Source organism: Ciconia boyciana, chromosome 5, assembly GCF_034638445.1.
Source record: "Ciconia boyciana chromosome 5, ASM3463844v1, whole genome shotgun sequence".
NCBI lineage: Eukaryota > Metazoa > Chordata > Aves > Ciconiiformes > Ciconiidae > Ciconia > Ciconia boyciana.
The window spans coordinates 17,280,052-17,305,834 of record NC_132938.1 but is presented as its reverse complement, the minus strand read 5'-3'; the positions used below and the strand labels follow the sequence as shown (position 1 = coordinate 17,305,834).

General features: G+C 38.6%; 2 protein-coding genes across 9 annotated transcripts in view; one reads left to right on the top strand and one right to left on the bottom strand.

The window, feature by feature from the left end:
• The window catches only part of FBXL5 (F-box and leucine rich repeat protein 5), a 37,032-nt gene extending 16,826 nt beyond the window's left edge, over positions 1-20,206 (top strand). For 3 of the 4 annotated variants that reach the window (XM_072863423.1, XM_072863422.1, XM_072863424.1), the window contains exons 5-11: positions 2,058-2,240; positions 4,729-4,854; positions 5,795-5,943; positions 6,136-6,218; positions 7,964-8,686; positions 11,583-11,731; positions 19,551-20,206. In XM_072863423.1, the coding sequence (XP_072719524.1) occupies positions 2,058-2,240; positions 4,729-4,854; positions 5,795-5,943; positions 6,136-6,218; positions 7,964-8,686; positions 11,583-11,731; positions 19,551-19,627 (1,490 nt within the window). In that variant the 3' untranslated portion in view covers positions 19,628-20,206. Of the gene's footprint in view, positions 1-2,057; positions 2,241-4,728; positions 4,855-5,794; positions 5,944-6,135; positions 6,219-7,963; positions 8,687-11,582; positions 11,732-14,845; positions 15,019-19,550 lie in introns of all 4 variants that reach the window. The other variant, XR_012042843.1, reaches the window with a different exon arrangement.
• Positions 20,207-21,905: 1,699 nt separating this feature from the next.
• Positions 21,906-25,783, bottom strand: part of CC2D2A (coiled-coil and C2 domain containing 2A) — a 66,464-nt gene continuing 62,586 nt past the window's right edge. For all 5 annotated transcript variants that reach the window (XM_072862087.1, XM_072862091.1, XM_072862088.1 and 2 more), the window contains 4 exons: positions 25,154-25,276; positions 24,505-24,563; positions 23,841-24,018; positions 21,906-22,777 (listed from right to left, as the gene is read on the bottom strand). In XM_072862087.1, the coding sequence (XP_072718188.1) occupies positions 22,589-22,777; positions 23,841-24,018; positions 24,505-24,563; positions 25,154-25,276 (549 nt within the window). In that variant the 3' untranslated portion in view covers positions 21,906-22,588. The remainder of the gene's footprint in view (positions 22,778-23,840; positions 24,019-24,504; positions 24,564-25,153; positions 25,277-25,783) is intronic.

Sequence of the window (25,783 nt, the reverse complement as noted above, 5' to 3'; positions counted from 1 at the left end):
ATAAACAGGCAGAAATGATAATTAACTTATAATTTCATTCTTCCATTGAAATTATATTTTCTACTTGCAGACCCTGCATTTAATTCCTGGTTTTCAGGACCGCTTTGTAAGCTTTTCTGTTGATAGCTTAATAACACAGAATAGTTAGCCAACTGACAATATTTCAAATTAAAAGAAATTCACCTTCCCCAGCTCCACTACCTAACTTCCCTGGGCCTCTCAGGAATCAGAAAGGAAGAAACTGTGTGTGTGGAGTGATGCAACGGAATGAATCCGTGCAGCGTGTGAGTAGGTCAGATGAAAAGTGTGTTCTGAAAGTGGATATTTAATTTGCGTTCATCTGTAACTACCTTTCCTGATGAAACTTAGAATAAATGGATAACTACTGAAGTGCACTTCAGGCTTGTTTTATGACTGTTGAAGCAGCCTAAGTTGTCTGTGTTTGCAGTTTTCACTCTTAACTAACAGAGAAGAGTTGATGCCCCAAAGAAGGGGAATTAATCTACCAAAAGTGTAATACTGGCATGTGAGACTGATAAGTAGAGTAAGCCCTCATGAACTGACTTTGTGGTGTTGATCAGATGTGGTGTTCTTATTAGAAAAACTTGAAAAACTACTCTGTAATCAGATCTTTTTGATGCAACTTGACTTCTCTGAACTACTGAACTGGTCATTTTGTGCCCTCCAGGTGAAACCTTCAGAAAAGATCATGGTCCATGGTGTGAAATACTGTCGAGTCTGAACAGATGAATGTGACAAATAGCCTTATGGCATTACTTGCTGTCAAGTCTATCTAGAATAGCAGTTTTGGGACAGTAGTAATTCTGCAATGGTTGTGTTCTAGACTTTAGGGAGAAGAAAGTATATGTCCTGCATCTATTTTTTTTTTAAATGGAAGAAAATAACACAGCTTGCAGTCCTGTGCAGGTTTAATTGCATTTTAGTGTTAAATTCTCTAGTTTACCTGCAGTGACTTGCCATGTATACGAATAAATATATTTATTTATCAAGTGAAACGGTATTGAATTATATTTTTTTAAGTAGCAGTAGATTATCACAGGGTAAAGTTTACATTATGCTCACTTTTGAAGCTTCTTTGCAAAAAGAAACCTGACCCTTGTCTTGCTGTAAAGTCTTATGTACTTTGTCCTAACTTTAAAAATAAATCCCTACTAATTTGTGAAACCTGCTATTTCTAAGGACTCCTGAAAACTATTTGAGAAATATTTTTTCTCAAGTAAGTTGTCCTTAAACAAAGCATTAAAAATTCTCTTAAAATGGCAAAATATCCACTAACCAAAGCACTGAATTTGTTACTTTATGTAGTTCGGAGCTCTCTTTGTACTATGGCGATAAGGGAGAGCTATTGGAGATGGTTCCTACTGCTGTCTGTTGAAGTATTAATGACAGTGGTCAAATTTTAGCTCCTAACCTAATATTTAGTAATACCTTCCAACCTGAATGGCTTGTCACCGTTCAGAAGTTAAAATTAATTGTCTATGCTAGCAGTTAAAGCTAGAAATAAAATGAGAGAGCTGCAAAGTGTTAAGCATGGACTTCTTGCTGTGTCCCAGTCAAGAGGTTGAGCGCTTTCACTGAGAGTGGTCCCAGCTGGTAGATTCTGTGTGCTAGTACTGTTTCCTGGGAATGTGGCAAAGCAGGTATATATATCATCTATGACATAGGGCTTTTTTTAAAAGCATTTCATTTATAGCAGATACTGCTTTAATCTTGTTGTGGTTGCATAGCAGCAGTTTACTTTTGTCCAGGGCTTTTTTGGACCCTTGGGGGGTCAGGGTTGGAAAAAAACTAGCAAGTTGAGAAAATGGCAAACAGAAAACTGAGTTGATTTTTTTTGTTTGTTTGTTTGAGGTGGTATTACAGTGAAAGCCTTTTAAAGCCAAAGTGATACTTATTTTTTCAACTCTTTTGCCAAACAATTGTTTAAATTTTTTTTCAGATGCTATTTTTTCATTGCCCTAGTCAAAATGTGAGTCCCACTATTATTTAAAGCTGTGAGGCTATGCTTCACTTAACACACACTTTCTGTATTTCAGAAACCGAAGTAACAGGGCACACCACAAATATTACTAATCTTCCTCCTGAAGTAATGCTGACCATTTTCAGTTACCTTAACCCCCAAGAGTTATGTCAGTGTAGTCAAGTAAGCACTGAATGGTCACAGTTGGCTAAAACTGGATCTCTCTGGAAACATCTTTACCCTGTTCGCTGGGCCAGAGGTAAGTTAAATTTAATTCTTCCTTTGAAAGCATGTCAGTTACCAGAATTTCTGAGTCTATAGAAGAGAATGTTTTAGTACAGGCTGTCATATACAATGAACCTGACAGCTGAGCATACTTCTGGCAGGGAGAGTGCCCTAAAACTTGGTTAAATGTTAAAAATCCCCAAAACATACTTCTGTCTTGTAGAATTAAGAAACTAAAAGTTGTCTTGATTGCAACTGATGAGTAGGTCTTGTATACAACCTGTTGATTAGTTTTACTGAGGTTTGTTTGCTTGTATGAATGCTAACAAGTATATTCACTAATACAACATCTTAATTATGATTTAAGAATCTAAGGGGTTTTGAATTATTATTGCTGCTGTTACACCTATATCAGTAATATTTTTATTTCATTAGGTTACTAGGTAGAAATAAAATATATTTATTTTTGTTAGTTCCTGACTGGTATGCTTTCCTCTGAGAGGTCTGTCTTGTGATTCAGACATAACTACAGAATGGAAGTTTAAAACAAATGGAGTTCTAACATTTCCTCACAATCTATTCTTACTTTGTATATTCAAACTTCAAAGAAAACTGTAGAGATGTTAGTTTTAGTATTCTTTAGATATATTACTTCAGTAACTTCTACTGTAGTAAGGACTGAATTTTTTTTATAACTTCTTGTCCTCAGGCTCTCCTGTTAATTAAAATTTCCTATTGAGAAGTGTAACCTTTGCAAAAGTACCTCTTCCAATAGACAAAATAGTCTGTATTCCAATGAGGCCAGTTACAAGTCCTCAGAGTATATTTGTAGCTTTAAATATTTCTATTTGTATTTGTCCATATTTGTGTGAGTATTAAACAGTCGCTGGACTATGGCATTGTAGGCTTCATAATTGCTACCCTGTCAGTGTAGTTGAGTAAAAAGGAGACCATCTGTGCTGTTTAATAAGCTATATTTTATGTGCCTCTATAAGATTTTAAGAGAAAGCTACCAATATATAACTTAATTTTTGAGATACATAAAAGCTAAAAACTTCTTTCTGGCTGGACCTTTATGGCTTCTAAAATCTGTACAAGACAGAGAGGAGTTAAATGGCTCTTGGGTCTGAATTAATTTTTTTTGTTGGATAAATCTCACTGAAAATAATAGATTGGTCCCTGAACTGCAAAAGACTGAGCAGAGAGGAGGGGTTTCAGAGTTTAAACTGTTAAAGTTTTGTTTTAATCTAAAACCTAGCTGTCTTGATAATTCAGAGCTATGCAAAAGAGGTAATTGGCAACTGCTTAAAATTACTTACTCCTAAACCTGGTTTTGGCACAACAGGAAGCTAGTCTCATGATGTACTGTCTATACTGCTACAGTTGTTTGTGCAGAAGTGCTCTAAACTGGGTGGATGCTTCTCAAATAGGATTTACTGCCAGAGTGGAGAGAAAAAAAGAACATAAAACTACAGGCTTAGTTAAATTTTTAACTTTTTTCCTGATAAAGAGAGGGCATCTGAGGCTTTTTATATATTATAAAGATGGGTTAAAGAAGATGAGAAATGTTACCGAACCATTTTGCTTCACACTTGGGTGACAATCAATTAGGATTTCATTGTCACTGTGTTGCTCATATAAGAAACCTTGTTCCTTTAGGTACCATTCAACAGGGGTTGCTCTTGCTTTGGGGATAGTAGGGTCCCCCACTAGTGAGATAGTAGGATAAGCTGTTTCTGTTTTAAGTATGTCTATGCTGAGGGAGGCAGCAGACCTGCTTATACTGAGCCCGACACTACCATATACCCAAACTAGAAGTAAATTATGCCTGTGCAGTAACCCTTGGGGAGAGGGGGTGCCCTACCAGCTAAAACAGTGGAGCTGTTGCTGATATTCATGTTCATCCAGATGTTATAAAAAATTATTGTCTATTGTTTAGAGTCATATGTATGTTATAATCGAGTACTGGATAGCTGTTGTAAGTAGGCTACTTCTGGAACTTGGGTTTCTTGATCCTGGAGTTGTCATGTGCAGTGACTAAAACCAGGCTGATAAAATACATCCTGGTTGACTGTATATTTGTGATATTCCAGAGGAAAATGGAAATGTCTTAAACCAAGTGTTATACTAGAAGTTGATGGTTAATATATCTACCAGAAAGAACTTCAGCACCTATACAGTCCAAATACTCCATAATCGTTTCTGTTACTTTTGCAATCATATCGGTCCCTACCAAGAAAATGACAACAGGCATGTCTCAGATAGGTTGTTGAGTTCTGTAACGGTACTGAAACTTCCAGGAATCTTTTGAACCTTTAAAATACAGATCAAACAAGAATTATGTCAAGGTTCAGTCCAACCTTAGTTGAGATGAATGCAAAATTCATTTATATCTTTAGGTCAGGTTGTAGTATCCTGAGAAGTTTATCACTGCTGTTTTCTGCAGTGATGAGAAGTTTGTCTTATTAATTTTTCTTTTTTCTTTTTTCTTTCCTTTCCTTCTTTTTGTGGGGCCTGAGTAGGTGATTGGTATAGTGGTCTTGCAGCAGATCTTGAGACAGAACCTGATGAGGAATGGGTGAAAAATAGAAAAGATGAAAGTCGTGCTTTCCAGGAATGGGATGAAGATGCTGACATAGATGAATCTGGTAGGTAAATCTGATTTCGGTGAATTTTTTTTCCCTGAAGGTGACATGGCTATAATAAATAAATGTATAAAATGGAGTCTTTTCTGTAAAGTCAGTTTAAAATACAGATTTTTTCTTAGCTGATTCCAGTATATTAAAATAATGACAAATGCAAAAATACGTATATTCTGTCTAGATTAAATACTTACTAAGCCAAGTAGACTTACACAGTAAAAAAGAACTTGGAAACTTTTGTCTAGCAACTACTTAAGGTTCCTGAAAGGAGTGCTCTTTTTCCTCATCTTCATCTCATCCTGACTCCCAGCTGGGTGGAAAAAAAAAGGGGAATGGGGGAGAAGCAGGGAGCTGGTTTTAATGAGCTGAATTTGTTCATCTAGGAGAGAGCAAGCATGAGCGCAGGTAGAAGAAGAGTTACGGGGATGCGTCTGGAGTTAGGAAGGAGGTAAAAGCTAGGCTTCATCTCTTCAGGAAGTTCGGATGAATCATGCATCCTAATGCATTCTAGGCGTAATTTAGAATTTGTCTTAAGCTGTTATATCACAGGATATGAAATGCTCTGTGAGATAGTATTTCAATGTATAAAGCAAGTCGGTGGAAACAGCTGCCCCAGACAGTCCTGAGCAGTCCATAATCTGTAGTAAATATTTCTCCAAGTGCTTTAATGATAATTTTCTGTTAAGACTCTTACTATTTTTACTTGCTGTTGGAGTTAAACTCTTCAGGACTGTCAGAAAGACAAGCACATAGTTTTTAAAGATGAGGCTTAAGTAATATGTTGAGCTAGAGTTCAGCAAAAGTTTGATGTAAGGTACTTTCTGAAACTTATGCCTTGTTAAGCTTTCTTTAGTTTCCCAATAACTTGTTTGATGTAAGATGGCAATGTGAATTCCAAATGACTCAAAGCATATTTTAAGTCTTTATCTTTGGTTTTATTTTGCAGAAGAAGCAGCTGAAGATTCACTTGCCATTAATATAGCACAAATGGAAAAACGTTTACTTCATGGCTTAATTCATAATGTACTCCCGCATGTAGGCTCCTCAGTGAAGACATTAGTATTGGCCTACAGTTCTGCAGTGTCTAGCAAAATGGTATGTAATTTGAAACTGGCATTTAATAATTGTGGCTATGCAGCCTCTAATTAATGTGCCTGAGTTTAAAACACTTGGGTAGTGAAAATGAGTTGCAGTTCAACAGAATGTTAATTCTTATGTTGTCTCTTGACACTGTGTGCAGCCTTATTGGCTTCTGTCCTTACTGATTATTTTCCTTTCCTTTCCCAGGTTAGACAGATCTTGGAGCTTTGCCCCAACTTGGAATATTTGGATCTCACTCAAACTGATATTTCAGATTCTGCATTTGAAAGGTTAGATAATTGTTGTTTCCTTTAAAAAAAAAAAAAATCCAGCTTTTTGAGGGGGAAAAACATTCAAACATGTCTTAGTCCATTGCCAATAAAGAGAGAAATAAAGAAATCACATTCAGGATTCACACATAACTAAGAACTAAACCAGGGGAACAAATCAATGAAATAGCAAATGAAGCATGTAACTTTGTAATGGCCATTTAAAATGCTCTGTCTTCACTATTGGATATGTATTACCTATCAATGTGTAGCTATCCATAACAATAATTGTGTTTTGTTCTAGTATTAACAACTTGAAATTGTCCATAGATTTTGCGGAGTCAGTCAGTTATGGTAGTTCTTGGTCTGATATAGCTGGTAGTGTTTGAAATACTGCTATTTAAGACACTGATCAAAGCTCTAAGGCTTAGGTGTAGTAACTGTGGATTCCTGAGTTTTACTGAAGCCTGCAGAAATTTCATTGATGTCAGTGGGATGGTGCATGGATGCAGAGACTGCACCAATGGGTCTTACTGTGATACTGAAACTCAGTGGCTGCTTCAGTGTTCAACACTTTCATCATATAGTGCTCTCAAGTTTTATGTGTTAACAACACAGAAAATTTTACCAGCGTGGATGCTGGTAACAACACTCTGCAGCTTGTGCAAGAAGTTTTACTTGAAATAAAAGCCTTATGGAATTTCTGTGGCTCTGAAATCAATCTTTGTGAGCTTTTGTCAATCCCTAGTGAAACTTACATTATTTGCAGCTCTTCATACATCTATATTTCCAACACCCCAATTTGTAACTCAAAAAATAAGTTTGGCTTGCTGTAAATATAAGTAGTCACTTATGGAAAGTAAATGATAGTTAACATAAACTATGGATAGGTAAAGGTCACTTAAATAAGATACATACTTTTATAGATGATAATGTAACAATATCACTGTAGATCAAATTTCTATTTCAGTTGAAAAAGGTAAGGCTGAAGGCATGAGGTTTTTTAATATGAAAAAGTCTGATATTACCATCTCTAATCCTGATTACTTTTATGGAATAATTAATACTGTACACAGAATGTGTTCCAGGAATCCAGCTATTCTCTCTGAAAGAAATGGGAAATGACAGAAGGATGTATAATCTAAGTATGCTGATATTTCAATATGTATAAACAGCCAAGCTTGAGAAACTCAAATACTAGAAGTTACAAGTATTAAAATACTTTGAACTGAATATTACATCTCAGATGGGGGGGGGGAGGCGTCAGTATGTGAAATTTGCTAGTTCACTATGTTCACATTTTTCAGCCTTCTGAGAAGTGAACTGTGATGTCTGGTAACTTAGATGGCTCTTGGTAACTGCATTATACACAACAGAAGCTGCTTTTTGAAATTGTCCTCACATGTCTTTGATGTTTGCAGTCTGATCTCTTTAAAAATTTGTTCAATGTATGGCAAATTTGGACTACTTAAGTGTCAGTATATGGAAAAAATACAGGTTGTTACTGATTCATGATTCATTTCACATTTCCTTAGACATAATTTTTCTAGGCATATATACAGCACTTGGAGTATCAAATCTAACCTGTCTGGGGTATTTTCTTTAAATATTCTGTGAATTAATACAAGTATTTTACTTATGAAATGTTCTTTTGTATATTTAGCTTTAACACCTGTTTCTGAACAAAAACTAAAAAACCCCACCAAACCAAAAAAACCCCCACAACAAACCCCAACCAACCAAACCACTTTTTCCCCTGATTTCAGTTGGTCTTCAGTTGGTTGTTGTCCAAATCTCCGCCACCTTGATCTGTCTGGATGTGAAAAAATCACAGATGTGGCTATAGAGAGGATTTCCAGAGCACTGGGTATCATATCAACTCAGCATACCAGAGGTATTCTGAAAAGCTGCAGAAACAGGAATGCTAAGATTTCGTGGAAAAACAGAGAGATTACTCTGCAGTCCAACAGGAAATATAATTGTTTGCATGAAATTGACGATGAAAACCTCATTGAGGGAGGAGATAGTGAGCAGCATTGGACTAAACCTGATGGCTCAGAAAACTTCAATTCTGCTTATGTGTGGATGCTAGATGCAGATGATTTAGCTGACATTGAAGATGCTGCAGAGTGGAGACACAGAAACGTTGAAGGATTTTGTCTTATGGAACCAACATCCCATATTAATTGTTCTGCATCTTGCTGCAGTAGAGAAATTTATGGATTAAGGACTAAAGGGTGGCAGCAGCACTGTGCTTCTACTGACTTGATTTACTGCGGTCACTCATTTTGTTGTGCTGGGACAGCACTAAGAACTATTCGAGCACTTCCAGAGTCCTCTGCACTGTGTAAAAAAACAACAAGGACTAAACAGTCAGAGAAAAAAGACTCTGCATACTCTGGGAGTGAAAAAACAGATGAAGAGACTGCACGAGTTCTTCAGTTTCTCAGTCTGTCTGGATGTTACCAGATCACAGACCGTGCTCTCAGGTGAGGAGACATTTTTGAGCTATTTTGCTGCAGTACGTTTTTTTCTAATTTTATTTGTTGGGTCATTCTGGGGTGAATCTGCCTAGTTTCAGTAGGTACACTTTTATTGAAGAAAGTGGTCTTTTAAGTGGTCTTTGCATCTTAAAATACTTACAGTACCAGACTTGAAAACTTTATCCAGCTTTTCCTTTGGGGATTTAAAAAAACATAAATAAAAAAATCTTTTAGACGTATCCTCTGAAGTCAAGTATTTTTGAGAATTTGTTGTTCTAGGCAGTACTAATGCTTTTATATTTGATCTTCAGTGATTTCTTGTTAGGTGATTCACTTTTTTTTTTTTTAATGCCTGTCAATACGCTTGAAACTTTATAAAACTGGAGTAACATCTCATTTAACCTGTCTGGATAATGACATAATTTATGGTCAGGCTGGATCGATGGGCTGAGGCCAATTGTATGAGGTTCAACAAAGCCAAGTGCTGGGTCCTGCGCTTGGGCCACAACAACCCCATGCAATGCTACAGGCTTGGGGAAGAGTGGCTGGAAAGCTGCCCGGCAGAAAAGGACCTGGGGATGCTGGTTGACAGCCGCCTGAATATGAGCCAGCAGTTTGCCCAGGTGGCCAAGAAAGCCAATGGCATCCTGGCTTGTATCAGAAATAGTGTGGCCAACAGGACTAGGGAAGTGATTGTGCCCCTGTACTCGGCACTGGTGAGGCCGCACCTCGAATCCTGAGTTCAGTTTTGGGCCCCTCAGTACAAGAGAGACATTGAGGTGCTGGAGCGTGTCCAGAGAAGGGCAACGAAGCTGGTGAAGGGTCTAGAGCACAAGTCTGATGAGGAGCAGCTGAGGGAACTGGAGTTGTTTAGCCTGGAGAAAAGGAGGCTGAGGGGAGACCTTATTGCTCTCTACAACTACCTGAAAGGAGGTTGTAGAGAGGTGGGGGTTGGTCTCTTCTCCCAGGTAACCAGTGATAGGATGAGAGGAAATGGCCTCAAGTTGTGCCAGGGGAGGTTTAGATTGGATATTAGGAAATGTTACTTCATTGAAAGGGTTGTCAAGCATTGGAACAGGCTGCCCAGGGAAGTGGTTGAGTCACCATCCCTGGAGGTATTTGGATGAGGTGCTTAGGGACATGGTGTAGTGGTGGTCTTGGTAGTGTTAGGTTAACAGTTGGACTTGATGATCTTAAGGGTCTTTTCCAACCTAAATGATTCTGTGATAATTTTGTATGTGTAGAACATCATGTTAAATATGACTTCATATAACAATTAAAGGAGGAGAAAAAATAGTTGACTTGAACATTGAGATGGCTTCAAGAGTTACAGAATTTCCTGTGTGTGATGATATATGCCATTGATATTTTGTATTGTGTCAGAAAAATGTAGTTACTGCTTCATAATGAAAATGGGATGAGGCTGAAGTACTTGCAGCCACCTGCTCAGGTGTGCTGCAGCACTTAGGGCTAATTAAACCTTCTTGGAGTGGGAAGACTTCATGCCTACCTGTACTGTATACTGTAGTCAACTGAGAAATAGTGTGAAGCACTGCTGGCATTGATTTGTCTCTGCGGAGACTTCATCCCCATTTGATGTTCAGAAGTACCAGCTGTTCAAATGTCTCCCATAGTGATTCTTTTGACGCTCTTTCACTCATGTGTGTTAGTCTTGCTCAGAGCAAGCTTCAGATAGCAGTGCTTTGTGTTTGAGCTTGTTGCTGTTCAAGTGGTGGAGTGGACTGGTGCTGCTGAGTTTCATTTGGTGCTGATTGGGTCATGCTGTGTGTAGTTTGCATGTTACTGGTCTGTTTTTTCATAACTTGGTAATCTAGGACCAAAGGGAGATTTGGTCACTGGGTCATGGGAAGGTTTTAGTTGTGGTGCCAGTTTCCCATTGGTGCTTTTTGGATAAAAGACAGTATTTAAGAGCTGAGACTGTGTTGCAACAAGTGCTTCTTGCACTCGCGAAACTAGTTTGAGTCCCTGAGGAGAGAATGAAACCTCCTAGTAGAAACACGTGCCAGTTCATTTCATAGAAGTTGTTAACCAATAGCTGGTTTTGTGGTCAACAGTTCTACTTCTGCCTGCTGACAGGAGAAAGTTGTACAGTGATGCTCTGAAGGCATTTTCAGTTTTATGTCCTGGCTTGGATCTGTAGCTTGGTGACTCAAGCCTGATGTTTTTTTCAGGTGGGTGAGCTTGTTTGTGATTTGAACTTGGGCTGGCTGCCCTGTGAGCTCACAGAGAAGCAAGCAGCCTAACACGGAGTGATTGCTCAGGTGTGATACATCCATGAGGCTGTTGCATCAGCAGCCAAACTCCCTTTGAATTATAAAATTGAGAATTACTGAAAATAGAGGATTCCATTTGAATAATAAGGTGGTGTGTTGGCAGAGAGAGGCTCCGCTGTCAGCCCTAGGAAAATATAAATTTGGATTCCAAAATAATTTTAACCAAAAAAATAAGATACCCAAACTTTCGGAAGAGTAATGCACCGAACTTGGGAGTGTCATGTTTTCAGGGTGGGTTGAGGAATATACATCACCTTGGAAGAGTTGCCAAAATCAGTAGTGTTTTGGAGAAGAATGTCGTGGTAGTTTTTTGAAATACTTGGTCATCTCTGGAGTCATTCATTAAAAAAGTGATTCACCATTTAAGTCTGTCAGAAGGAATTGTTAGTTTCTGTTGAAATCGGTTCATTTTTCAGGTCTGTTACGCAGCTTCAGGGGTGATCCACTTTATAGGGTATGAAACTGCCAGATTTAAAACTACATGGTTTTAGAGGTGTGGGTTTTTTTGTTACAAGATGCAATTAAGTCTGTGACTTGGTGACGTAGTGGAGCACTTGTCAGTCTAGCACTGTGTGGGCTCTTAACACATCTCTTCTGTCTGTTAACAGGGCATTGACTGTGGGAGGAGGACTGCCGCATTTGGAACACCTTAACCTCTCGGGTTGTCTCACTGTAACTGGTGCAGGCCTGCAGGATTTAGTTTCTGCATGCCCTTCTCTAAACGATGAACACTTTTACTACTGTGACAACATTAACGGTAATGTCTTTTTATGAAGATGTGATGCTTTTCTGGGGAGCGATGTTTGGTTTAAGGACACTTTTAAAAACAAAACAAAAAGAACCACCAAACCCCCACTTTTTTTTCTTGGCTGTATAGCACTGAGTTTCACAGATTAATTATGAAATGACAACTGTTAAGTCAGTTTTTCCTTGTTTGTTCTTTTGGGGTTTTTTTGCTGGACACTGGTACAGTTCTGTATTACCTAGGAAAGCATTTTTAGTCCATGTATCTTATAATTTAGTTTAGCATAATAATAAGGGCTAGAAAGTAAGTCTCCATATAGCTAATACACACTTGCCCTCTGCATATCTTCCTGTAAACCATGTAGTTGCTTGTTTTCTTTATGGTCATAACTTTAGACAGAGGCTTCATTAGATTGGTACCAAAGCAGTGATTTTTAGGAGAGGACTGATACATGCTTTGCCATGCAAACCTCCCATATTGCAGTAGTTTTTGGTGTAGGATGTTTTTGATCCTACCATCATGTGTCCTTATGGAAAATGTAACTTAGTTTTTCTGGTTTTGCTTGAGTCAGTAACTTAGGGATGGATCTAAGCTGGGGAAAGATCTGGATAATGCATAAAATAATGTTTATGGTGCAAGTCTTTTCAGTGTTTACCACACTGGAATTCAGTCTATGTTAGGTCCAGTAAGCATTCATACCATTAGAGATGGGAACCATGATGTGACTTGTATTCCATGTGTGAATTTAAAACAGGTAAGTGCAACAGAAAGGAAGGGAAAAGGAGGATAATAACTGAGTTCACAAGATTATAAGAGCTAATTGTGTGTAAAACAAAATTATATTCCCTGGTAGTTCATGGTGTTCAGCTTGGTAATTTGCATCTATATTGAGATGCAGCCACAGTACGGGATGCCAGAGCTTTGGTACTACAGGTAAATCTGTACTGACATTTGGGTATTCAATCCACTGAAATTGATATAAGATGATGCACTTGGATTGGATCCTAATGTTAGAAGTGAAAGTATTAAATCATGTTTTGCTTCTGTATTTTTTGCACTTCTTTATGCACTTTTTTGACACTGCTGGGTTTTTTTCTTTTGAGACATTTGCTTTTTGTTACTTCCTTCCATTCCATCCAGACTACAGCTTTTAAAAATCTTCTAGCGTTTCAACCTGAAAATTTTAAGGTTCCTTTTTTAAAATCCTTCACTGACTCTCCTTCCTGCATTGTGTTGAGTTGAAAGATGTCTTCAAAGACCAGTTAAAAGCCTTTTTCCTTTTACATCTGATTCCTTGCTACTTTTCCTCTGTTTTATCTTCTGTCAGTAATACCAGACTTGATGTTCTGGATTGTCTTCAGACATTTCTGTTTCTCTCCTTGTCCCTAAAATACATGATGCTGTCTTACTATTAGTTTACAAAGCCAGAATCTCATGTGTGAGTCCACCACTTTAAAGCTTGGCTGTTCTATAATATCCTCAAGAAATTACTTATATTTAAACAGAATACTTTTTGGAATTATTCTGTAAAGTTGTCCTGATCCTCTTCCTGTTTATTTCCTTCCTTTTACTGCCCGCTGGAAGCTGTGAGCCTATAAGCTCTGCTTGGTTCTGTAAAGCATCATGCATGCCTTTGGATGAACAGTTACCCCTGTAGAGAGAAATCAACAGGAGAGTGAGGCTGTAATGGTCTGACTTCTCACATCTATTGAGAAATAGTAGCATCTCAGAAGTTTGTGGCTGTTTTCTTTAAGAAGGAAGTTGATAAAAACTTACGGGGGTGTCCTAGCAAAATTCTGAAATGGGAAATAACCTTTTATTAAATGAATCCCCTGCAGTTTTATCTGGGTACTGTTCTTTGTATTTTCACTCAAACTTCATGGTGATAGGACTATTCAGTGTGAAACTAATGCCTTATTACAGACTGGGCAGCAGGATTTCTGTGACAGCTTGAACTATTTCTGTATCATTTGGTCTTTCTAAAGTAACTGTAGGGAAAGCAATAGCTGTTTCATTTAAATCAATCCATATCTGAAGCTGTTTGTTTGTTTGCACGTTATATAGATTGTATTATTAACTGCTGCACAAAGATTACTGATCTGTAAGCATGTGGAGAATAATTTCATAATTTTCTTTGCCCACCAGCTTATCAGGGATTGTTTTCAGGGAAGGAGATATGTTCTGGGATCATGTTGGAAAACCCGTCAGTCTTGCAGAACAAAAAATGGAGCCAACAGCATGGAATTTAGCCATCTTTGAGTAATAAAGATACCACGTTGTTGTCTGTTGACATATAAGGGCTTTACTTTCTCCTACAGCCTGTTTTCTTTTTTTTTTTCCTATAAACACTGAGCCTAATGGGGGGCCCCTTACACACAGCTTCATTGAATTTTCTTTGTGGAGGGCTTGCTGGACTTGTTTGGTAGGCATGTTTGTTTGCAATTTTCAGATTTTCATTGCAAGTGCTGGTCTAACCATAGCTGCTCTAACTTTTTAGATAGACTCAGTTGTGTCTGAGTCACAGGCTGCTGTTGCACAGCAGTAATATGCAGTTTTTATGAGTGGAGATCATGAATTTATGCACACTTCCAAATCTGTTTTCTTTGCTTACTGTTAGTATTACTTCAGTTCTTGGTTTGCATACTAATGTTTAGCATCTCTACCTCTACCAGTGTTTTGCTCAACACTGGAAACTTGGAGTTAGATAACCCTCAGCTGTAGCTGAAAACAAATCTGTCAGTATATGCCCCTTCTAATTGCTGATTTTGTTTAATGTCTAAAACATTTGATTTGTAAATCACACTGAACTCAGTAAGAAGAGTAATGTTTCCGTTACCTCTTGCCACTTAGAAGTTCGTATTTCCCCATAGGCTGTTTTGTCAAGCTATGTTCAATCTCCTTACTGTATTCTCAGTTTTAAAGCCTGGATTGCTATCAGCTTCAGGATTAGAAAAACGGGGCTCCCTAATTTCTGCAGCAGAAGCTCTTTGCAGCTTTTAAGTATTATTCAGTTTCTAGAGTTTTTTTAATGATGTCGTCCTCAGGTGCTGTAATTAAAGAAATAGGGCATTCATGAAATAAAGTTGTGGTGATTCTGATGATTCACTCTTTTCTTCTGGCATTTAGAAATTCATTGGTCATAGTTTGATCTGCCTTCCAGCAATGGAGCCAAGACTTTGCAGTTTCTGTTGAGACTTATGGACTCCTGTGTGCAGATTTGTATGGGAATGCATTGTTGTTAGACTTCAAGAGTTGGGTCTCTCTTAAGTTCTACGGATAACCAAGGTGCTCTCATAAAGGTCTGTAAGTGTAACTTTACCAAAGGCTGATAGAGTGTAGCACTTCATAAACTCAGATTTGAATTTAATATTGTCTTTCTATATTTTTTAAAGCTAATGCTTAATTTGATAACTTTTTTTGGTAATTCCCCTGTAATGTATTACTTTTTGCTACATTACCAACAAATATGGTATGCAGTGTTGATGATGGGAGCCTCTTGCTGGTGGTGGCTGTGAAAAAGAACTGTCTTTCCTTCCCTCCTTTGTGTTCCTCCCAGCTCATTCTTAACTGCCTTCCTCTGGCCAGCATTAGTCTTTGTGTGTGGCTACTCAGTAAACTCAATCAAGAACGGGGGTAGCTGAAAGCCCTTTTCTTTTTTTTTTTCTTTTTCTTTCTTTCTTCCTAGATGGGTCAGGGATCCATCTTGCTATAGACCACATGAATGTTTCTGCTGCCACAGGCAAGAGCTAGAACAAGTGGCTAAAGGGATGTGGTGGTGGCAGCCAGTTGTCCTGGCTGGAGTGGCTCTTTCACCATGGTCTTGGTCTGGGTTGTCATGTATTCTTGGTGAAATGCCTAACTTCTTTCTAGGAAATTTTGACTAATATTTGTTTCACTAGTACATGTAAAAAAAATGGAGTAATCAAATAGCTATGTTCCTTTCTTATGTTGCAAGACGTATTTATATGTACTTCATTTGAAAACACTGAGAGCTGTTCATCGTGAGTAAGCCGACCTCTATTCTGGGTCACCTGAAGCATCTGAGTAATCAGATGTGCATGTAAAGAGCATTACAATAATCCAGTTTAGAGGTAACTAAACCAGTAATGTAGACTGTGGCAGGTTAGGTGAGAATCTGATTAACTTTGCTTTCCCAGGTGAACCACCCCAAAACACGTTTAGTTTAGGCACTTCACTGCTAGTGCTCATCAAGTCTTCACAGTCAGTAGAAAGTGAGAGACCCTTCTGAAAGTGATTCAGCGCCACTGTAAGATCTGAAATTACCATCTCGCTCACTAGACAATATAAAAGGAACTGTATACAGTTATCGTATTGCTTAACTTGGTGCATCAGTGAGGTGAGATGAATTGGAGACCTTGGATATAGAGTCCAAAGAAAACAGGAGAGTGTTTTTTGGCAAGATTAAAGAGGCCATTTGAATTTAAACAGAGCTAGTTTGAAGACAAAGTCCAGTCCAAATGAGGTCAGTAGCAAAGACTGGGGAGGTCAGAGATTAGGAAGCCAAAGAGGTGTAGCCAAAAGTCAGTTGTAGTAAATAAAGCTAGGGAAACAAAAACAGTCTGTGTGGCTATCAAAAGCAAAGGCATTTCAATTTTGCTATCTGTATCAAATGTAAAAAGAACAAGCCAAGGAGGGCCAGGGCATTTATAGGGAGATAAATGACCAGTGATGGAGGAGATCAATTGCCATGTCAAAACAGAAATGAAATGAGTCATAACCAAATAGCATTACTGTTAAAACAACCATTAATGACACTTACTACCTTGTTGTAATAAGAGCATGAAATACCCTGCAAATTATGGGAATTGCCTGTACAGGCTAAGAAAGAATACAGGGTGGGAGATTTCAGGAGATGAGGTTTGAGCCCTGAATATTTTGTTTCATCAGAGTTCTTTGTCAGAGGCTATAAAGGAAAGTTGGTGATGGTATGAGGATTAGACATGGGACAAGAAATGCAGCATAGGAAGAAGGGTGAATTTTCACTGTGATGTGGTTAATGTCATTTGTAATTCAGTGCCTAATAAATTAGGAAATGAACCTATACATTTTTCAGATGATGCAGTTTACTTAGAAACTTCTAAGTTTTTGAGATTTTAAGTTGCTAGAAGACTAGTTTTTAAATTTAAAAACCGAAAGCTAATTAAAGGACAGGAAGAAGGGGCAGGGCTTAATGGCCACTGTTCAGGATGGACAGGAATCTAGGAGGTAACATCCCTCTCCCTGTTCACCCCCCGAAGAGTTCTGTGCTGTGATCAGTCTTACTCAGCATTTTCATTGCTGTTGTGTAAGAAATGCGCACAGTAATTGCCAAGTTTTTGAGTGGTACTGAGCTGCCTCAAGTAATGATACTGGTGCTGAAGATTTCCAGAAGGACTTCTTACAAGCTTCAGTATAGCTGTATGTATGGTTATATTATGTCCGGGTGGTTGGGAATAATCAAACTGTGACTGCATGAAACTGAATTCGGAGCTGGCAGTTGCAATGTGGAAACAATGATTTCAGAGAGCTGTAGGTGCTAATTCTGAGATCTTTCCTGTTCGCAGCAGCAGCCAAAAAAGCCACCAATGTTACACATCGTCAGGGTGTTGAGAACAAGATAGAGGGTGTTGCTGCGTGGTCCTGGAAGCCTTGGGGCACTCACATTTGGAGTACTGCATGCAGTTTTGGTCTCCCCATCTTGAGGCGTGTATGTAATGGAGTTGCAGAAGATACAGAAGAGGTCTGCTAAAAAGAGTTAGGGCACTGAGCAGCTGTTGTGCAAAGACACACTCAAAAGGCTGGAATGTTTCAATATGGGAATGAGAAGGCAGGAAGGGGGATGACTGTTTACAGAACTGGGAGGGCAGTAGATGAAGTGAATGTGCAACAGTAACTCTCCCAATTCTGCAGTATTGGAGCTTGGCGACAGTAGGTAAAATGGGTAGGCGATTGATTTAAAGCAGATACACAATGTAGTGAACTTCTGGAACTTGGTCCTGTGGGGAATTGTGGAAGCAGTTAGTATCAGCAGGTTTAAAAAGAGGTTAAACAAATGCATGCACAACTGAACAATAAACAAATACTAAAGGGAATGGACTTTAATGTCCCTACTACAACCGTTAGGGGTGCTGGGAAGATATAAAAGGTATGCGCGATAGGCTTATATGGTCTCCCTAGATAACACTTGCTGTTGCCAGCGATGAAGACAGGGTTAGATGGACCATTGGTCAGACCTAGAAGGGCAGTTTTTATGTTCCAGTTACAGGCATGAGGTAGAACATTCTTAAAATGAGCAAGAAAAGAATGGAAAACAATATTAAAGTATACTGAGTATTCCCTTCCTTGGGATGTTGTGGTTCTGTACATTTTGTCAACAAGCATTTTACTAGAAATGTGACAGTTGCTTCAGAATTACGGATGTGCTATTTAGCTGTGGCAGTGATGAGGAGGGTCAGCTACGACTTGGAAAATGCTGCTGCACAGAACATGCTCTGCTAAACCAGCTATTCAGAAGCACCGAGTCTCCTTTTTAAAGGACTTACGAAGAAGCTTTCAAACTCTAGCTCGTAAGTGACTTGGAGGATCAAAATTTAGTTCAGGTGAATAAAAAGATTTGAAAAGGAAAATGAGTTTACTGACATGAAAATTTTACTATTTTGCATACTCTAACCATTGTCCTTCGTTATAGCTTCAGGTTTGTTTTATTCAGTCTCACGCATGTTAACTTAATTACCTTGTAGAATATCGCTTATCGGTGTGTGGCATGAAGCAGAAAGCTGACTTCCAGACACCAGGTTCTTGGAAATTAATTGAATTATGACTTTAAGTTACTGTTCAAGGGGACAAAACAAGCCAGACATAGCATGGTGCCCTAATTCATTACATTATTTTCCTAGTCCTTTCTAAATGCATTAAAACCACCTTAAATATTCTTTGATTTGTCTCAAATACGAAGGGGGGGAATTTAGGTTGTCCTGGTTAGGTCTTTACCAGCTTGTTTTAGTTAACTCGGCAATCCACTTCCAACTTATGTTGGGTGCCAGAGTTCAGCCAACCTGAATGTAAATGTTTGTCTCTGAAGCAGGCATATGGCTGCAGGAAATAAAATCCTGTACTAATAAATTTAATAGTTTCTTATCTCATGATCACATTAACATTTCAAATTAAAGGGATAACAGTAAGCGAAGGTAAGTGGAGGTGGGTAGAATTACAGTGTTGGTTTATACTGTCTCTGCTCGCAACTTCTTTCTTTTTGAATGGCTAGTTTTTAGCCTTATGGCTTCTGATAACTGCAGTGATACTAAAGGTGATTTTCTCTTTAGTTTTTGAATTTGCAGTCGGAGTACGTGAGTCTAGCCAACCATTAAGTGTTCATGGAGAAAAAATCTTCCAGACTAAAAAACTGTTTGCATTATGGTAGAAGTAGTTTTGGAGATTATGGTTTCTTTGGTAATGCTATGAAGTCGTCATCTGAATTTGAAAAATGGGAGTTAAATATGCGTTGCGAAAATATACCTCAATTCTGAAAGCTAGCTGTGAGAGCTTGCTTAAACTTGCTCTTTTAGTGTTGCTCATCGTACATCTGTGTCATTTTGAATGCGTTATCTTCATGGGGCTAAGCTATCAGAGCAAAAACCTCTTGAAAAATAACTGTTCTAATTGAGGCTTTTATACTGTGATAGTACTGGCAGTGTTTCAGACTTCACAGTGCTGAATGAAGTTGTTTAGTGTATTAAAAAAGGAGACATTTTCTGAATTACCAGGTTACGAGAATTCTGAATCTAAATAAATGGCCTTTTCTTCTTTTCACATTTGTTCTGTTTTTATGCAGGTCCTCATGCTGAAACCGCCAGTGGATGCCAGAATTTGCAGTGTGGTTTTCGGGCCTGCTGCCGCTCTGGCGAATGACCGCTGACTTCTGATCTTTCAGTCTACTTCATTTAGCTGAGCAGGCTTCCTTTCATGCACTTTACTTACAGTTCGCATCTTGTGTTAACAATCCTTGGAGTGAGATTTGTTATACTAGCCTGACCCTGCCCACAACTTCAAAATCTTAATTATGAGTGTACTGTACAGTGTTGTAACAATCTCACAAAATCTCATTTGGTTTGATGGGTGTTGGGTTTTGTTTTACTTAATTTGGGGAAGGCGGGAAAACATTCAGATTTTTTTTAATGCCACTTTCTTCCAAGTTTGGCACTTAAATATACTTTACTGGATTATTTTGTGTTAAGTGAATGGTTTTTTATTTTGAATCCGTAAGTACAATATAAAGCTCTGCAGAGAATTTAAAATGTATTGTTTGCATCTGGGTAACAATTACACATCTTTAGGAGCCTTGTTTCTCTCTTTCCTCTCATCCTGAAGTCATTCTTTATATTGCAAAATTAGGGAAATTCCCACCATCCTTTTGCATTTGGTTTTGTATTTGGGCTTGAAAGACATACTCAAATAAAACATTCCCACCAACAAAAAATTTATGTAGCAGTTGAATATATATGCTTTTAAGGTGTAATATCCAGGCATACCATGCCAGTAGGCTGCAGAGATTGGGTGGGTGGGTGTTGTGGTGGTTGCGGAGCTGTGAACCTTGCAATGTGTGTATGTGGGGGGTGTTTTGGTTTATTTCTTCCCATGACTGTGTTAGGAAGCATTTGTGAAACAGCTTCAAGGGATGTCAGTTTTCATTCATATGAAATTTGTGGAAGATAACAGTACATTTTCCCCATTGCTTTGATTTTTAAAAAGACCCCTCATTGAAGAGTGGAGACTAGCAGGGAGGCAGAGAACCCATTGCTGGGCTGAGTGAAACCTGTACTAGGGAGAGACATGAGTAATGTATGAGTCGGGGGCGGGGGGGGTGGGTATGGGGAAGAGCCCATTGCAAGAGGAAGTGAGTATTGTGGCCCATGTTAAGTTGCAAACTTTAATGGCCACCTGCTCATATGACTGGTGTAGCTGCAGGTTGTTTTTCTCTAGGGCAAAGGAGCGGTAGGTGGCAGCCTTTGTAGAAGGCAGACAGGTTTCTTTCTGCATCCTGCCTAATTTTTAAGGCTGACAATATGTCAAACTAGTAGTTTTTACTTACTAGTTGGATAAATTCTTTTGAGTAGTATTTATTTAGGACGGCAGTCATGGTGACATCTGTAGCTTTCAAGATTCTTGGTGTCCGGGAAGTAAGCTTGCAGGCGCAGCTGGAGATTACAATAAAATGCAAGTTTTGACACCATCTTGCTCCCACTAATACTGAAGAGTAGTAAGGCAAGAAAAATACAAGTGAATGTAGAGTTGGGGCAGAGTTGGCTGTTCACGGTTAACAGCTGAACGTGGGCCAGAGGCAGAATGTACCGTGCTCAGTTAGAAGCCTACAGAAGAGGTATAAAAGGATACCATTCTTCCAGTAACTTTGCTTCAAATAAGCTGCAGTAAATTTTCTTTGGTGCCCAAAGGTTAGAGTAGATACGTGGCCATTTGTGCAATGCTGACCGAGGCAAGATGAGAGTAGTAAGGTACACAGTGGGCTTTCTTGCATCTGCCCTTGTTCCAGAACTCTTGTTTCTGAGGGGGGGAAGGTGCAGCTAGGGGTTCTCCTCCTTGCTGCTAGGTGGTGGTTTCTGTGCAGATTGGTGGAGACACAGCTGAGGGCTGAATCGGCTGCAGAAAGTTCTGTTCACTTACATCATGTTTCTTCTTCACCCTTCTCTGAAGGGGAGTTGGACTAAACTTGGGAGATGTCATCAGTGTTGTTCAGCAAAGCATCACGTGATGACCACGCAGCTACTCCTTTCTGCTGGAGGTTTATAGAGGGAACCTGTGGTGGCAACCACAGGCTCTAAACCAAAGATTTTGTGTCTAGTATTTATTAGATGGACTGAGTCTAGTTTGGAATTAAGCTTAAGAAGAATCTTATCTTAGATATGTTCTGATGAACATCCTTCCTAGCTCAACCCACCATCATTTTTGCTTGGAAGAATTTAATTAGTAAGGTAACTGCAGGAAAAGGATATATATTTATATCAACATTAACAGTTAACACCACTACTTATACACTAATAAGCAAATTTTGATTTTTAGCAAACTATTCTTTTGATAATATTTTACTAGGGTCACTTGCAGATAAGGATCTCATACTCCAAAGTAATCAAATTCTTGTATAAAATGAATGAGCTTCCACTTAGTTTTTGGTATAAATGTTTATTAAATACTTTGTCTTTAACTTTTAAAGAAAACGTAGTCTTACACCTCTAAATGGTGCTGGCATTATACAGACACTAAGTATGAAGGAGCAGAAGCAGCAGCTGCTTAAGAATTGAAGTATGGCCTTCACTGATGGCTCTTTGGTGCATGAAATTTATTCATGGGTAAATAGTCCTGGTTTTCATTCAGGAACTCAGGTACCAGAAAACTAACTACTTGTATTGTAACTGAATGACAGTATCTTTGAAGAGGAAGAAGGTCTGTAGATAAAATGAACTGACTAGTTAAAAACATAGTCTTCAAGGCATGATTCCAGGAACCGAGTTTCACCTCAAAATAAGGTGGCCAAACTCTGCCACTTTACTCTGCAATGTCACTGTATGTGGGCATGTGTAATGCTTTTGAGTGTGGTGTCCCACTGGGAGCTATAAAATACTGTATAAAAATCACCTATTAGTACTGGAATTTTAAGCTGTCAGTTTCTTCCTAGTGGTAATAAGTAGTGTCTTCAGTGGTTGTAGGGTGAATAAAGCTCATGTGTTTGCAGCTACTAAAATCAGGTTGTCACCCTGTTTTTAAGATACTTGGGATAGCTCAAATCAGCAGTGTGAGAAGTCTGTTACATTTACCCTTACATAACCAAGTTTCTTGAGGTATTCTGACTGATCTATACTACCTATTTCGAACAAGTGAAGCAACATAAATCCATACGGAGAGAACATTTTGGGGATAAGCATGAATATACACGGCTAGAGCAAATTCAACATTGGAGACATCGATGGTGTGAACTCCTGTGCTGTGTACAGCTTCTATTAAAGGTCCAACTTCAGAATATGGCATATGAATAGGAAATCCAGAGACCTGGGAGAAAGAAAGAAGAAAAAACCACATAAGGTAAGAAGAAAAGATAAAGGCACCTGAATAAATACGTAGTTTTAAAAATCTGTTTTACTGTGCATGTAAATTTATCTTTTCTATTGCTGGCCTGAGGAGATGCAATAAAAAAGCCCATTTTGTATTTGAGTATCACCTCCCTATTTCATATACTCCAAGCAAGCTTTGACATTTCTCCTCTTTAATTTGGGTTAATTTCAAAGTGAAGATGTTTAGAAATCCACTAGAATAAACTTGTATGATTGAACACATACAGCTTAACTTTGCTGCTTTTCTGCCTCTTAACTGGTTTTAATTCATTGTGTTCTTCTGTCTGTACTGGCTGGGGATTTGAGGTGGCAAATGTCTCCTGCCCATAATACATTTCGGGTCCAACAGGAACTGAAACCTCAACTCATTTTGAAAATTGCCATAGTTGTGTACAGTATTGTTATCACATGTGTTTTACATGAGGAGCAGAAGGACCTAACCTTTAGAACAGCCTGGAGGAAGAATGTGTGGGTACACCTGCGGCTGCAGTGAATATTTAAGTAGATGTTCTGTCTTTGAAGAGTGGAGCAAAGAGTAGAAAACTGATGTAAAGCATGTTGTTGTGTGGGCTCCTGCACCTGTAAGTAGACTGTGTGTAGCACTACTTGCCACCAGTGCCAGGTTCTTGCTGACCAGACTCAGGAGCTAATGCACCAATCAAGCCATAAGCATCCAGTGCTTGGAGAGTGCACTTGTATTTATGTATTGGAGATAGTGACTGTTGTGGTACAGCAATACTACAAGAACAGTGCAGCCAATTTATCTTTAAATTCTTATCTTTATATCCAGCAGAAAGTTTTTATCTTCAACATGTACAAATGAAATAAAATAGATCATCACTCCTCACTCTGTAAATATTACATTGGTTTATCTTTGGTATAAAAGCTTTTGTGATTTTGGTAGCAGGGGAAATAAATAACCACTTCTATACCACAGAGTAGCGATACTAAATCCTAGTATTGCTACTCCATGCAGAAGCCATATATGTTCACAACTGTACCCTGTAATCTCCTAGCTGTTTCTGCAGCTCTGCCTGATGGTCATCTTCTACATCTTTGCCTTGGTTTTGTTCCAGCAGCGGCAGAAAGTTACGTAGGGTAGAGGTACAGTATCTGTTCCAACGAGTTAGGTGCCTGGGTCTCCATTCCATAATCTTATCTTTTAATATTTTTTCAATCCTGCAATAAAGTACACTGATTATTACAATTCTAGGATTTAGTGGACACCTGAACTGACCTCCCTTGACACAATTAGTACAGATTATAGGGAACAGACAGGACCTCATTTAAATTTACCGCTACCTAAAAGCACAGAAAAGCAATGCCAGCATAGCTATGTGGGGCCTGCATGTTCAGTAACAGAATGGGAGGCCAGGGGCTTACAACCCATTTCAGTCTACACCCTCTCCTCTCATCCCTCTACAGCATTAGGAAACTGTACAGCAATGCTTGATCAGTTTTTCTATCTGGTAATCTCTATTAAAGAGAGAAAATTTTAAAAAGCCCTGCAAGCTACGGTTTCTGATTTTAGGCCATTCTCAATTCCTAGCATTCAAAGCAGGTTCTTAGGACCTAGATATGAATATGCTTGAGGAGCATGAGAGGTGCTCCACCTCTAGTGATCAGCGCTAGCGCTCACAGCATTTGTTTCAGAGGTAGAATTACCTGCCCTGTAGTTCCACTGCAGCAGCCTTGTCTGAATGCTGATAAACTAATTCTTCAGGCTAGCAATAAATAAAAAGTTTAAATATTAAAAAGCACAATGTAACTTCAGGAGACACTGCATTGATGGTACTTGCATATGTTCACAATTATGCTAAAATAATTATTACGCAGTAGAGACATAATAAAGGCATTAATGAGATGTTTGTGTGTAATGCTGGTGGTTTTTTTCTTTTCCCAGTAAACTTAAACTAGAAGAATTCTTGTTTGTTTACTAAGGATGTGTGTACAGATTGAAATAATGCCTTCCTAGCTGTAAGACAAAAGTTGATATTTTCTTTATAATACCAAGCTACTTCTTTGGAGAGGGTTGTGTTAAAGATTTGTTGCATTTAATTCACTGTTGTCCTGAGATCTTACATAGAAGTTTAGAGGACAACAGATGCACATTAATTCTGTATAAAACCAAATACTTTGCTGTATTCCTGCTTTCATTTTTTAAGGAGTGCCTAGCAAAACCTTTTTAAAACCCAATGCTATTACATAAACATACTTAACCACAGAAGTCCAAAGAACTTAGTTTCTCTTTCTTTATACTAAGTCTGTGATCTCTCAGCTCCTCAAATTGAGTCAGTAATAGATAGGTTAATACCTGAACGCTGCAGAGTCCAGGGTATGGCAAGCTTCTTGAAAAGAAAGACTTCCAAAGTTTTGGTTTGCTGACATCAAAATTTATCCTTACTGGGGAATCATATTCTTGCATATTAAACCAAATCTACAAGAAAGCAACTTTGTTTTAACTGTCAGCATATAATCACAGCTATGGAACACATTCCACTTACTTACATGGCAATAAAATACCATATAATCTTGACCTCCTGTAGTGATTACCAGTATGAGTGCATATGAAACAAGGCAATCTCAGATAGCCCCACCTGATGTGCAGCTTTTGCATTCTCGCGTCAAAAGGGATGGTGCTGGTCTGACATGTCTTGTGCTTCCGAGTATGGATTGAGACCAGTGTATGAACAGAATTACTGTCTGCAGTTGGTACCTCTTCCTGCCGAATCTGTTTTCTCCAGTATTTCCTTTTCAGTGCCTCATCTGCTGTGCACCATGGCAGTTTTTATGCTTTCAGAAACTTTCTGCTTTTACCATCACTTCAGCATTACATGGTGTTGGGTTACAGTACACTCCAGAGTTTCGTCCGCTGTCCTGAGCTGTGTCCCCACCCCTCTGGATTGCTACACAAGTCTTTTCTGAATTCTGCTGAAATTCTTCC